The sequence below is a fragment of the Hyperoodon ampullatus genome (genome assembly GCF_949752795.1).
Source record: "Hyperoodon ampullatus genome assembly, chromosome: 15".
NCBI lineage: Eukaryota > Metazoa > Chordata > Mammalia > Artiodactyla > Ziphiidae > Hyperoodon > Hyperoodon ampullatus.
This window is the reverse complement of record NC_136928.1, coordinates 35,696,802-35,712,133: the sequence shown is the minus strand read 5'-3', so window position 1 is coordinate 35,712,133 and position 15,332 is coordinate 35,696,802. Positions and strand designations below refer to the sequence as shown.

The following is a 15,332-nucleotide window of genomic DNA, read 5'->3' as shown; positions in this document are numbered from 1 at the left end:
GAAGGAATTATTTTTTAAATGGTACAATTTATAGGTCATTGAATCACTGAATCAACAACATGAACTAAGCTTTGATACTGATGATAACCTATCAAAACAAAACCTTGTTATTCAACAGAGGGAAAAATCCAGGCTCAGACTGCATCCTCTGAAATTCTTTATGTTGTAGTTGCATTGCTAATTCCTGAACAACTGAACCTTCTGAAGAAATAAGGATCCCTTAAAAAGAAGACAACCAAGATACATTCCATATAGCCTAAAGTTGCCCCTTTTTGAGGGAGGGATAAAAGATTTACATTAGTTAAGGAGTGGCACAGTCGAAAACTGAAGAGTCTAACTATGTTAGCACCAAGATACTGAGGAACTTTTTTCATTTCTTTTCTAAGAATTAGAAAACATATGTTGTGATCAATGGCTGCCATTTTAGGGTTAAATATATGGGGAAAATTACTAATAGAAATGTAAACATATGTTATCTTTAGAGTTACCACACTGGATGATGTACAAAAGGGGGACCCTACGGGAGCCTGTAGAGATGATTTACTGATTTTGCAGCTAACAAAAGGTTAAGGGGATCCTTCTGAAAATTTAGCTTGAGCACCAAATTTTTAATTTTCTGTCATATTAGAGATCTTTAAGAATAACACACATATTCATATTTTTAGAAGACCTAGTTAATTGTCCTGTCTAGAAACTGTGGTAGTGGATGGATAATGTTAGGAGGTCTTTCAAAGGCCCTAAAGATATGGGGAATAACCTGGACCTGTGGACACGGTGGAGGTCAAGTTATCTTGTTGAAATATATCACATCAAGAACGTGCTGGTAGTAAAAGGTCTACTTAAGGCATATCTTATCAATCATAGAAATAAAGCACAAAATATGACAGAACATAATGATAAGTTCCATTGGAAATGTTAAAAGCAGACTCATTGGGCTTCCCTGGTGGCGCAGTGGTTGAGAATCCACCTGCCGATGCAGGGGACGTGGGTTCGTGCCCCGGTCTGGGAGGATCCCACGTGCCACAGAGTGGCTGGGCCCGTGAGCCATGGCCACTGAGCCTGTGCATCCAGAGCCTGTGCTCCGCAACAGGAGAGGCCACAACAGTGAGAGGCCCGCGTACCTCAAAAAAAAAAAAAAAAAAGCAGACTCATTCGTACAACAGCCTATGAAATCAGTATTTTCAGGTTGCTATAAATTACGGAAGTAATTTTTATATATTCTATCATGCAAATTCCTTTTCTGAATTAATTCAATAGTGAGGAATATCCCTCTTCATACTCTCCCATACACACATGCACACAAACCTGCTTAATAAATTAAAATGCAATAAAGTCTATTTAAAAAGGATTGCCTACTGAGATGCTCCACTGCATATTTTCAGATGCCTGACATGTTCCAACTTACCTGTGCAACAGTAAGGGTGAGACCATGAGACACACCTCTTACTATAGGTGGTAGGCTTCCCCTGCAGTCAAATAATTTTGAACCAGCTTTTAAAGTGAGTAATGGCATTGAGAAGTACAATGTGAGTTGTACTAAGTTTAAAACTTTCTGGAGTATATTTTGTATTCAAGTTTTAAAGTCTGATTAAAATTTTTATGAAAACAAATTATGAATTTTTAAATAATTCCATCCTTTTCAATAGTATCCTAAGTCTAATTTAAGAAGTATTATGGTTCTAAAAAGGAAACAAAATTGAGTTATTTGTAGTGAGGTGGATGGACCTGGAGTCTGTCACACAGACTGAAGTAAGTCAGAAAGAGAAAAACAAATACCGTATGCTAACACATATATATGGAATCTAAAAAAAAAAAAAAAAAAGGTCATGAAGAACCTAGGGGCAAGATGGAATAAAGACACAGAACTACTAGAGAATGGACTTGAGGACACGGGGAGGGGGAAGGGTAAGCTGGGGCAAAGTGAGAGAGTGGTAGTGTATATACGGACATATATACACTACCAAATGTAAAATAGATAGCTAGTGGGAAGCAGTAGCATAGCACAGGGAGATCAGCTCAGTGCTTTGTGACCAGCTAGAAGGGTGGGATAGGGAGGGTGGGAGGGAGATGAAAGGGGAAGGAGATATGGGGATATATGCATATGTATAACTGATGCACTTTGTTATAAAGCAGAAACTAACACACCATTGTAAAGCAATTATACTCCAATAAAAATGTTAAAAAAAAAGAAGTATTATGGTTCTAAAAATATTAATTCAACCTTGTAAACAGTCTCTGGAAAGTAATAATTATGACAGTTGAGGAGGTAACTAAAGTCACTTTCATGAATAAAGGCAGACTAGTTTAAACAAAAAATGAGGACAAACTAGAGTCCACTAAAATGAGATCTATATTCAAATAGTAGATTAAGACAAGTTTATAATTACTACAAATTCAATGTTGTAGATTTATGGATAGAGCCATGGGTCTAAACTTCAAACAAGAGTAGTTAGACCTAAAATTCGTGAATCACATTGTAAACAAGTAAGAATTTAAATTGATACAGGATATTTAACTCCATAAAACAGTTATAATTATTAGTAGTACTGACGTAACTTCAACTACATGTAGGAGTAGAATATTACTAATGATTCTTTTTATCATAAGCAAGTAAAATTTTTCTAGGCAAATAGCATTTTTTAAGCCTATTGACACAGCTGAGATATTTGCCCATTATTTTATGATCAACGGACAATTGATTATTATGTCCTGAATCTAGACCCATTCAACATGTAGCTCACCTTGTCCAGGCTCTAATAATGCTGTACAGAAGAACTTTCGGAGATGGAAATGCTCTGTATATATATTGTCCATATCATAACATGTGGCTACTGAGCACTTAAAATGTGGGTAGTGCAACTGAGGAACTGCATTTTTAATTTTAATTAGTTTAAATTTATACTTAAATAGCCACAGGTGACTACCGGCTATCATATTAAACAGTATAGTTTAGAGGATTCAAAAAGTAAGAGCAAATGTCTTGTTTTGTTAGGTCTAACTCTAGTCTGCTTGTTGATTTCCATAAGCATGGTGTTCACAAATGCTTACAAGAGTGGTCAAAATACCGTTTGTCCTATGGTTTTACCTTCATTCAAAAATATGATTAAATCTATGACAAACAAAAAATACCATCTGAAAAGACTGTTACTAGTGCTTATAGTGTCAGTACAACTATACTGATTAATGAGGTAGCCTGAGTCAATCTGTCTAATGTTAGTTCTAGAATGACTAGAATTCAAACTATGAAATACCTGTTCCTAAAAAGTTTTTGTCCATTACCTATCATAACACAAGAATACCAATTACTGCATAGTTTTCAGCTCCATTGGTTAAACACTGCGAAAGCATGTCAAACCTTTTTACCTGACAGACATATTTGTTCTTCCATTTGCTCAGCACACACTGACTATTTTGCATCAGCTCCTGAAGGAAACAGAAAAAGAGAGTGCAGTTGGCTATACACATTGTCGTTACCAGTTAAAGTGCTTCTGATTTGCAAGCAAAAAAAAAGATCAGCATGCCTCACAAAGATGCAACTGTTTTGGAACTCCTCACTGGACAAAAGCAAAGCTATCATCACCAGGAGAGCTGATCCTTTATGAAAATTAAAGCTGTTGAAAGATGTTTTAAAACAGATTTGTTTGTTGCCATTTTTGAAACTTCTGGAAATATACCTCCAACTCCTTGAGTGAGTCTCGAAGTTTTTCTGGGCGTCTGTTTTTGAGCGTCCATGGAAAATCTCGTGCTGGCAAACAAAACGTGTACTACAGTTAGTTAAACATGGTTTAAAAAGGAAACTCTGCTTAGCAATGTGCCTTAGGAGATTAAAATAAAACACCTCCTTAACTGAAAGGAAGTAGGCTTCATTTCCATCATCAAATGACAGTTTTTGAAAGGCTCTGTCATAAAAACAGGATTTTTACCACAAAACAATCTCCCTGATCAAAATTTTATGATGACAACTAACAAGGCTCAGAGAATCCCTGGGAAAGCTTCCTAGGCCTGTGAATCTAGCACTTAACAGTAAATGACCCACTCTTTACCACAGAAGTAACATTTTCATATAAATAAAGAGTCAATCCAAAAGAAATTCCAAACTGTGCAAGTAGCCTTATCAGATCTGAAAATTCCTATGAGTAAATGAATATAGTGAGGAAAGAAATAAAATTTAAAAAATAACACAGAGAAAATGAATTTAAAATTAAGCATCACACATTTAAACTAAGGACAAATTTGAGGGAAATCCAAGTTTTAACAGATTAGACACTAACAGTGCTCTTTTCTATTTAAAATAATTCTCTTTAAAATCTACACCACAATTCAATAATGATAAGCCTTTGTTTTGTTTTAAATTAAAAGATTAAATTATTTAGTAGAGTCTCAATGTTAGCCTAAGACAAACTAAAAATAGTTCTTTTTAAAAGAATTAACAGAATATTAAATTCATTATAATGATATCTATTTCATCACAAAAACGAATTCATCTCTGAATTCTCCTAAATAATAATTCTAAATGCGTGTGTACATGTGTTTTGTGTGTATGTACATATAATATACAGTATATATAGGCATTTAAATTTTTATAGAATTGCTATATATCTTATTAAAGCAAATTAATGACATTCTATAAGCATAATTTATGATGTGCAGAGCATATGTAAAAAGTTTTAAATCTCTGTTGCAGGTACTAATACCGTATTTTTAAAAATTAAATGTTAGCTTGATCATTTAAAATGAGAATAAGTAGGATATTCAGCTCCACCTATATTCCAAATAAAACAGTCATATTTTAACCACATTATACTGTACCCATATTACATATATAACATGTTTATATATTTGAAAACAGGAAAGACTAAAGAGAATAAAATGCTAATACAGATAATTACAAATCTTATTCTCTTACAATGGGTAAAACATATTAATAATTTAGGCATAATATGGATAATAAAATGTTATCAGAATTTAAGCATGGTACACTTATTTTAAATATATTAAATAATATAAATATGGTTCATTAAGAAAGTTTGTGTTTACAAAAGCATATATCTCACCAAACAATGGACAGAGATTTCAATGGTCTAAATGAAAAATTCCTAACAATATAATTCTTAATCACATGTTTATGTACCTAAACAATGGGAATTTATAAGAAATTTGTAAGGAATAACATTTTCTATTTGTGCAGAAAGCTTAAAATATGTTTTAAGACTGAATTTTCAGGGATATTAAAATTCCAGTTTTATAATAATTCCAAAAATATATAAAGTAAACTTACATTCTGCCAGCTTCTGCTTTTCTTCTAAGTTACCATGCTCTGTTGCTGATATTGTGGCAGAAGAGAGATGGAAAAAAAAAAAGTGGAAATTATTTTTATTATAATACTTTATATTTTTATATGTGCATAAATAATGTATTTATACACGCTATTGAGATTAATAAAATATGCTAAACTTTTAAAAAGGCAGTTGAAAAATGCCATAATTTGGATGTTTTCATTTCATAGAAGATTTCCTAAATTTGTAGTGAAAAGGCTTACAAAGCACAACAGGTGGGCCAATATCCTGAATTTGCAATCTCATCAGATAGGGAACAGAATTGCAACTGAGCCCAGAACAGAAGCTGCTTCAGTCTGTCATCAGAACCATGAAGTCAGCCTATTAGCCACCAAGCTAAGCACACAGGATGCCCACACAAGCCCCACTTCAACAGAGACCAAAACAGGAAGTAACTCTAGCTAGAAAGACCTTTTGGCCCATCATGAAACTTCTGGGATTAACAGGATTAATCAGATAAAGAAAATTGATCACTCACTCAGAAATGCCTATTTCAGATATCAGGTGAGGATCCGGGAGGCCAGCATCAGTGGGACCCATGCATTAACAATGCCCTCTACTGGGACACTGATAAATAAACGAGAATAGACTGTCCAGTTATCAGTCTAATCAGCAGTAAAATGAAAACTTTCAGGTTCTGCTATAGCATTTTCTCAATATTGCTTTATTTTATATAGAATAGATATCAACCTCAGCATTTTTCTGAAGAACTGGAGTAACCTTTCTTGAAATTCTAGAATTCATCTAAGGCTCATAAAAACAGAGTTTTCAAGTCAGTATTTTATAGTTTAGAATACAAAGTTTACAAAAATCACTTTAGTAGAACAGACACTTTACCTGGTGGCTCTTTCTTGTCATAATACTGGTAGATCCCGATGTCTCTATCTGTAGAAAGGAAGAAATGACATTAGATTATGGTAAAAAGTTATGGAGGATAAGAAGGCAACCCATACTGTACGGCAGGGTCGGTAGGGCAGGGAGGAGGGCAGAAACAATCTCTTTATGTTACTGGAAATGAAATACTTCAAAGGTATCTGGACATGGGTTTATCTATTCTAGGGATATTCAGGAACTGGATAGTTTATCAGTCCAGTTAGAAAAGAAATATACAAAACTAGAACGGCATGAGGAAAGAAGTGGTAAAGAACTGACGTCAAGGAAGACCAACTTTTTTCTCTCACGCTTCCTCTGATATTTTTCACAGGGTGCTACCAAAAGAAACTACCACTAAGCAAGGCCAAATGAAATCAGTGGATAGAATTCTGAGCTGTGGCTTTCTCTTCTCTAATTTAACTCGAGTCTAGTAGGGTATTTGGGGGAAATCTGCAGAAAAGAAAGGTTTAGAGGAAGGTGTGGATAAATTATCTGCAGCTTGTTTAGATTCAAAAAACCTTCCAAACCATTCAAATTCGGATGCTCTGCTGGGGTTACAAAAGCAAAGCTAGGCTTCCAAGATGCTGAGAGTGATTTAACCATGGAATCCGTTCCTGCAGTTGAATTACAGGAGAACAAAATAATTGTGCCCACTTTCTTCCTATCTGTGAATAGTGAAATATTTCTTTCTTTGAAGTAACATTTGTTTCCTTCCATGCAAAATAATTCTAGTTACTAACAAAAGGATACAACTATTTCTAAAGAAATGGAAGCAGTGCAGGCTGCCCCCTAGTGACTGACTGCTCCAAACTTTCTCAAACTGAATGATAAAACTTCCTCAAAAAAGCTATAATTAATTTTTCAAATATAGTTTTTCAAAATAGTCAATCATGCGTACTTACTGAAGCTCTATTTTATTCATCATGCCACTAATTGGGACATATAATTTAAAGAATGCAGTTTATTTCTGTTGGTTATATTGAAGATACCTAATGAGTGCCAGGGAAAGGTCATGAGTAGGGCTCCTAGGGTACTGATAATATTTTATTTCGTGACCTGGGTGAAGATTTTATGGGTGTGTTCACTTTTTGATAGTTCAAAACATATCTTTATAATCTTTACACTTTTCAATACATATGTAATACTTTTAATAAAAAGATTCTTAAAAAATCCAAGAACCATATGCATTATGTACACAGGCCATATCCTGTGTACATAATGAATATGTGTACATAATGAATATTCCATCATTCCATGCATCCAAGTATTACAACTCTAGAATAGAACTATGAGGATAATAAGGGGTCCTGAATTCTATGTCCAAGTCTGACCTACTGCATCTGGCCCAGAGTGGGGATCTTTAAAACCGAAGCAGGAATAGAAAGGCATCCGCATAAGACCCACCTCACATGGAAGGCCAGAGCCTAAGCTGGATGAGGAAGGCGTCCATAGGGAGAGTCAGCCTGACATAGTATGTCAGAACCCTAACAGGGTGAGAAGCACATTCATAGGAGCAATGGCCTCATGTTGGGTGTTAGAGGCTGAATAAAGTGAGGAAGACATCCACATACAGGGACAGTCCAACATAGTGTGTCAGAACCTACACGGGGTGAAAAGAACATCCATGCAGGGAAGGGAACTGCCACCGAGACAGAAGACTGTCTGCATACAGGGTGATTTTAAGTAAATAAAGATATGGAAGCGTCAGCTTTCCCAGTGAGAGAGAAGTACAAATATAAAAAGAGAGAACATTAGAATGAACCCTGTGGTGACAGATTAGAATTTGAGGTACGGGTATGAACTCATGGTTTTCGATATATTGATATACAGAAGTGAATGTGGATGCAAGTATGTGTGTATGCATACATACATACATTCCCTAAGCTCTGGCCACTGAGAGTACCTGGGAGCAGTGATACTCCAAGAGCAATGAGTGCACCTAAAGCACACCTTGGCTTCTAGATACTATTCTCCTCTAAAAGGAACCAAGCTCCTTAGAGAACTGGCTGATTCCAGCACTGAGGAAGGGAAAGTATAATAAGAGCCTGAAAGATCTGTTGTGCCAGAAAGAATGGAAATGCTCAAATATTGACAGGGACATGGCACAAAGACAGAGAAGTCAGCTTGCAAGGGGTCCCACTGGCCACATCAGGGACAACTTAAACATCAAATTAAATAATGGTACTAATGGATTAAAATCATTGACTAAAACAGTACCTGAGCCCATAGGGATAAAATAAATTAAAAATATATTTAAAGTTTAATGAGGAATAAGATATTCACATATTTTCAAGGTACCTCCCTTACAAAATACTAATTAATTCCAAAGAAGAAAGTAACTTTGCAGTGGAGAAGCCTAGCAGACATCACCTTAACCAAGTGATCATGAACATCATCAATAAAGACAGGAATTGAAATTGTGCACCGCCTGTTAGGATGCATTGAGAATACAGCATCACTTCTGGAATATTCCCACCAGATATGCATAATTTGAACCTACTTAAGAGGAAGCTTCAATGATCTAAATGTAGGGACATACTACAAAATAAGTGGTAAAAAAATCTTCAAAAGTGTTAGTCACAAAAGTTAAAAAATAAATTTTAAAAAATTAAAAGGATGAAAGATTTGTTCCAGAATTAAAGAGAATAGAGACATGATAACTAAATGTAACATGTCTCTTTTCTTTTTTTTTTTTTTTTTTTAGGTAAGAAGCGGATTTATTTAGAGAGAAACACACTCCACAGACAGAGTGTGGGCCATCTCACAAGGTGAGAAAGGCACCAGGGTATGGGGTTGTCAGTTTTTATAGGGGTGGGTAATCTCATAGGCTAATGAGTGGGAGGCTTATTGCAGCTATTTCAGGAAGGGGTGGGGATTTCCAGGAATTGGGCCACCACCCACTTTTTTGATCCTTATGGTTGGTCTTGGAACTGTCATGACACCTGTGGGCGTGCCATTTAGCATGCTGATGTGTTACAGTGAGCGTATACTGAGGCTTAAGGTCTAGTGGAAGTCGACTTGTCCACCATCTTGGACCCATTTGGTTCTAATCAGTTTATGTCATGTCCTCGGGCTATGTCATTCTTTCAAAGGTTGTGCCCTGCCTCCTTCCCTCCTGTTTCATTCCCCCCTCAGATATTTTACTCCCATATTCTTATGAGAAGCAGAAGGGCAATGGTCCGTCTTCTGTAACTGCTTCAGAGCTGAGTGGGGTGTGTCGACCCTGCCTGTCAGGGAGTAAAAATCTCTGGATGCCTGATCTAGGGGCCCCAGAGGCAAGACAGCTCCTTGTTTTAAGTCAGTATGGGCTGTCATCCTCGCATAGACATCATCGTGGTGTGGAACTGTTGTAACTGCTTCCATAGCCTTTCTATGACTCTCCTTGATGATGAAGCACTTTTTGTAACAGCATCAGAGTACAAAAATATCTATAAATGACAAAAGACTTAAAAGCCATGGTTAAACATCTGATTATAGTGTAATCAATAAAGAAACTTGGTTACAATAACCAGAATTCCAAATGATTACATTTAACTTAACATACCAAATAATCCTAGTTAAGTACTTCTCTTTAAGATACCTCAGGGGACCTCTAAAGTACCCCAAAGTTAGCTGGAAATCAAAAGAAACAATTAAAACTTGATATTTGGGAAGTTTGTCAAAAAGTTTTAAAACACTTGGTCAAATAAGATCATAGGTCACTGTGAGACAATACTTATTCCTTAACCAAAGTTTCAAAAGATCTCAAAAGCAAATACAAGTCACTTAAAGGCAAAGAAACTCACACAATCTGTTGTCAAAAGCAGAATTTCAAGAATACTTTGGAGGGAGAAACCAAACCCAGTCTTGTTCTAGCCCATTCCTAACAAAATCCATTTACCCAACTAAATTCAATCCAGTCTTAGAAAATCCTGATCATGCATAACTCTTTTCAGTGTTTTTCATTCTTCACACCTTCTTTTACTAAAAAAAAAAGTAATTCTGAACGAGAATCATTTGCTATAAAAAATGACATTGGAGGGACAATTGGTGAAACTCTGAGTATTAGATGGCAGTACTATTATCATTGTTAATTTCTTGATTTTGATGGTTATATAGATGATGTGGGACAACACATTTTCTATAGGAAATACACACTAAAGTATTTGGGGGTGGTGAGGTATCAGATCTGAAACTCACTCTAAAATGGTTCAAGAAAAAAAATTCTCTGTACTAACAAGTTTTCTGTAAAAGTTTGTGATTACTTCAAATTAGAATAGCATTTATCAAAAAGACAAGAAATAACAAGTGTTGGCGAGGATGTGGGGAATAGGGAACTCTTCAGCACTGCTGGTGGAAATGCAAATTGGTGCGCTCACTATGGAAAACAGTATGGAGGTTTCTCAAAAGATTAAAAATAGAACTATCATATGATGCAGCAACTTCACCTCTAGGTATTTATCCGAAGAACATGAAAACACTAATTCAAAAAGGTATAGGTACCATTATATCATGTTCATTGCAGAATTACCTACAATAACCAAGATCTAAGTGTCCATCGATGGATGAATGGATAAAGAAGATGTGGTATATATACACAATGTAATACTACTAAGCCATCAGAAGAATGAAATCCTACCATTTGTGACATCTTGATGGACCTTGAGGGCATTATGCTAAGTGAAATAAGTCAGAGAAAGACAGTGCCATATGACTTCACTTATACGCAGAATCTTAAAAACAAACAAACAAAACACAAGCTCACAGATACAGGGAACAGATTGGTTGTCAGAGTCAGTAGGGTGAAGGGGAAGGTGGGTGAAATGGGTGAAGGGGGTCAAAAGGTACAAACTTCCAGTTATAAAATAAACAAGTCATGGGGATATCATGTACAGCATGGAGACTATAGTTAATAATAATGTATTGCATATTTGAAAGTTGCTAAGACAGTAAATATTAAAAGTTCTTATCGCAAGAAAAAACTTTTGTAACCATGTATGGTGGTGGATGTTAACTAGACTTATCAAATCATTATGCTGTACACCAGAAACTAATATAATAAGTCAATTATACCTCAATTCAAAAAATACTTTAAATGTCAAGCATAATGAGAGCATGTAAGAGGGTTACTAACTTAGTCTAAATGGCAGGGAAGGCTTCTCTAGGTCACTTACTAAAGCTGTGCCCTAAAGAAGAAGTATGACTGCACATGGGTTCAAAGAGAAGAATGCCCCCAGCAGGAAGAATAGATAGCCCTGCTGAAGATCCAGTTGGGGCAGAGGATCTTACTGCCCCCTGGGGCCTTTGTGCACTACTGTCTTTGGTCACAGCATTCATTTCCTTTTTTCTATCATATTTATACATATTTTAATATAATTTGGTTTCTTGATTATAAAAGTAATATGTTCACTGTATAAAATTGAGAAAATAAGGAAAGAACAAAACAGTTTAATTTACTGTATTTCCACCCTTCGGAGACAGCTATTAATAACATTTTGTTGTCTCTCAGAGTTTTTCTCTGAATGTATATTTATTACTAAATAAAAGTCTTATGCTGAAAATGATGTTTAATATTTTTGGTTTTAAATTGTTTTAATTATTGGATAAATATAAAAGATTATATGTTTAAAAACAAAACACAAGAATATATGTAAAATTAAAAACATAAACAAATCTAAAAAAAGAACTTTTGTAAGTTTCAGGTGTACAGCATTAAAATTCGACATCTTACACACTACAAAGTGATCACCACCACAAGTCTAGTTACCATACATCACCATACAGTTGCCCCTTTCAGCCATTTCACCCAACCCCTAATCCCCTTCCTCTCTGGTAACCACTAATCGGATCTCTGTATCTATGAGTTTGCTATTGTTTTATTTTGTTTATTCCTTTGTTATGTTTTTTAGATTCCACATAGGAGTAAAAATTACAGGGTATTTGTCTTTTTCCATCTGATTTATTTCATTGAACAAAACACCTTCAAGGTCCATCCATGTTGTTGCACAGGGCATTCTTTTTTAGGGTATTATTCCATTGTATAAATATAACACATCATCTATATGCATTCATCCATCGATGGACACTCAGGTTGTTTCCATGTCTTGGCTATGGTAAATAATACTGCAATGAACATAGGGGTGCATATATCTTTTCAAATTACTGTTCTCATGTTCTTTGGATAAATACCCAGAAGTGGAATAGTTGGGTCATATGGTAGCTCTACTCTTAATTTTTTGAGGAATCTCCATATTGTTTTCCATAGTGGCTATATAAATTTATAGTTCCAACAACAGTGTGTAAGGTTCCCTTTCCTCTACAGCCTCTCCAATAAATGTTATTTCTTGTTTTTTTGATAACAGCCATTTTAACAGGTGTGAGGTGGTATCTCATTGTGGTTTTGATTTGCATTTCCCTATTATTAGTGATGTTGAACATCTTTTCATGTGCCTGTTGGCCATCTGTATGTCTTCTTTGGAAAAATGTCTATTCTGATCCTCTGCCCATTTTTAATCAGTTTTTGTTGTTGTTGTTGTTGTTATTGAGTTTATATTTTGGACTTATCAGATATATGATTGGCAAATGTCTTCTCCATTTTGTTGGTGGATTCCCTTGCTGTGCAGAAGCTTTCTAGTTTGATGTAGTCCCACTTGTTTATTTTTACTTTTGTTGCCTTTGCTTTTGATGTCAAAAATCATCTCCAAGATCGATGTCAAGGAGTCTACCACCTATGTTTTTTTCTAGGAATTTTAAGATATCAGGTCTTACATTCAGGTCTTTAATCCATCTTCAGTTAATTTTTCTGTATGGTATAAGATAGTGGTCTAGTTTCATTCTTTTCCATGTGGCTATCCAGTTTTCCCAACACAGTTTATTGAAGAGACCATCCTTTCTCCACTCTATGTTCTTTGCTCCTTTGTCATAAGTTAAATGTCCATTTATGTGTGGGTTTATTTCTGGTCTCTCAATTCTGTTCCATTGATTTGTGTGCCTGTTTTTGTGCCAGTACCATACCGTTTTGATTACCACAGCTTTGTAGTATAGTTTGAAATCAGGAAGTGTAGTACCTCCAGCTTTGTTACTGTTTCTTAAAATTGTTTTGACTACTCGGGATCTTTTGTGGTTCCATACAAAATTCAGAATTATTTGTTCTAGCTTTGCAAAATGTGCCATTGGAATTTTGGTAAGGATTACACTGTATCTATATAGGCATAACTCTTTTACTGCACTTCACTTTACTGCTTCTCAGACATTGCTTTTTTGCAAATTGAAGGTTTGTGGCAGCCCTGCACTGAGCAAGTCGACAGGCACCATTTTCCAATAGCATTTGCTTAATTCATGTCTCTATCACATTTTGGTAATTCTTGCAATATTTCAAACATTTTCATTACTATTATTTTGTTATGGTGATCTGTGATAAGTGATCTTTGATGTTACTACTGTAACTGTTTTGGGGCATCATGAACCGCACCTATATAAGAAGGCTAACTTAAGTGATAAATGTCATGTGTGTGTTTTGACTGCTCCACTGACAGACTGTTCTCCCATCTCTCTCCCTCTCTTCTTGCCTTCCTACTCCCTGAGACACAACAATATTGAAATTAGGCCAGTTGATAACCCTACAGTGGCCTCTAAGTGTTCAAGTAAAAGGAAGAGTTGCATGTCCCTCACTTTAAATCAAAAGTTAGAAATAATTGGCTTCCCTGGTGGCACAGTGGTTAAGAATCTGCCTGCTAATGCAGGGGACAAGGGTTCGAGCCCTGGTCCGGGAAGATCCCACATGCCACGGAGCTACTAAGCCTGTGCACCACAACTACTGAGCCTGTGCTCTAGAGCCCACGAGCCACAACTACTGAAGCCCGCACACCTAGAGCCCATGCTCCACAACAAGAGAAGCCACCGCAATGAGAAACCCTCACTCGCCGCAACTAGAGAAAGCCCACGCTCAGCAATGAAGACCCAATGCAGCCAAAAATAAACAAACAAAAAAATTTAATTTAATTTAAAAAAAGACGTGATTAAGCTTACTGAGGAAGGCATGTTGAAAGTCAAGATAGGCTGAGAGCTAGGCCTCCTGAGCCAAACAGTTAGCTAAGTTGTGACTGCAAAGGAAAGGTTCTTAAAGGAAAGTAAAAGTGCTACTCCACTGAACACACAAATAATAAGAAAGTGAAACAACTTTATTGCTGATATAGAGAAAGTTTTGGTGGCCTGGATAAATCAGCCACCACATAACCTAAGCCAAACCCTAATGCAAAACAAGGCCCTAACTCTTTTCAATTTTATGAAGACTGAGAGAGGTGAGGAAGCTGCAGAAGAAATGTTTAAAGCTAGCAGAGGTTGGTTCATGAGGTTTAAGGCAAGAAATCGTGTCCAGAACATAAAGGTACAAGGTGAAGCAGCAAGTGCAGATGTAGAACCTACAGCAAGTTATCTGGAAGACCTAGCTAAGATAAAATTAATGAAGCTGGCTACACTAAACAATAAATTTTCAATGTAGACAAACAACCTTCTATTGAAAGAAGATGCCATCTAGGAATTACATAGCTAGAGAGGAAAAGTCAATGACTGCTTTCAAATCTTCAACAGATAGGATGACTTTCTTGTTAGGGGCTAATACAGCTGCCGACTTGAAGTAGAAGCCAATGCTCACTAATCCTAGGGACCTTAAGATTCTGCTAAATCTACTCTATCTGTGCCCTATAAATGGAACCACAAAGCCTGGATGACAGCACATTTGTTTACAACATGATTTAATGAATAATTTAAGCCCACCCTTGAGACCTACAGCTCAGAAACAAAGATTTCTTTCAAAATATTACTACTCATTGACAGTGCACCTGGTCACCCAAGAACTCTGATGGAGATGTACAAAGAGATTAATGTTGTTTTTATGCCTGCTAGCACAAACACAACATCTGCAGCCCATGGATAAAGGAGTAATTCTGACATTCAAGTCTTATGGTTTAAGAAATACAATTCTTAAGGCTATAGCTGCCACAGACAGTGATTCCTCTGATGGATCTGGGCAAATGCAATTGAAAACCTTCTAGGAATTCCCTGGTGGTCCAGTGCTTAGGACTCAGTGCTTTCACAGCTGGGGCCCGAGTTCAGTCCCTGGCCAGGGAACTAAGATCCTGCAAG

General features: G+C 36.1%; 1 protein-coding gene across 1 annotated transcript in view; it reads right to left on the bottom strand.

Annotated features, from left to right (window-relative positions):
- WDPCP (WD repeat containing planar cell polarity effector) overlaps nt 1-15,332 on the bottom strand; it is a gene marked incomplete at both ends in the record, with an annotated part of 270,224 nt that overhangs the window by 241,221 nt on the left and 13,671 nt on the right. The window contains 4 exons of the mRNA XM_079720396.1: nt 3,364-3,423; nt 3,675-3,745; nt 5,279-5,323; nt 6,174-6,221. Of these exons, the coding sequence (XP_079576522.1) occupies nt 3,364-3,423; nt 3,675-3,745; nt 5,279-5,323; nt 6,174-6,221 (224 nt within the window). The remainder of the gene's footprint in view (nt 1-3,363; nt 3,424-3,674; nt 3,746-5,278; nt 5,324-6,173; nt 6,222-15,332) is intronic.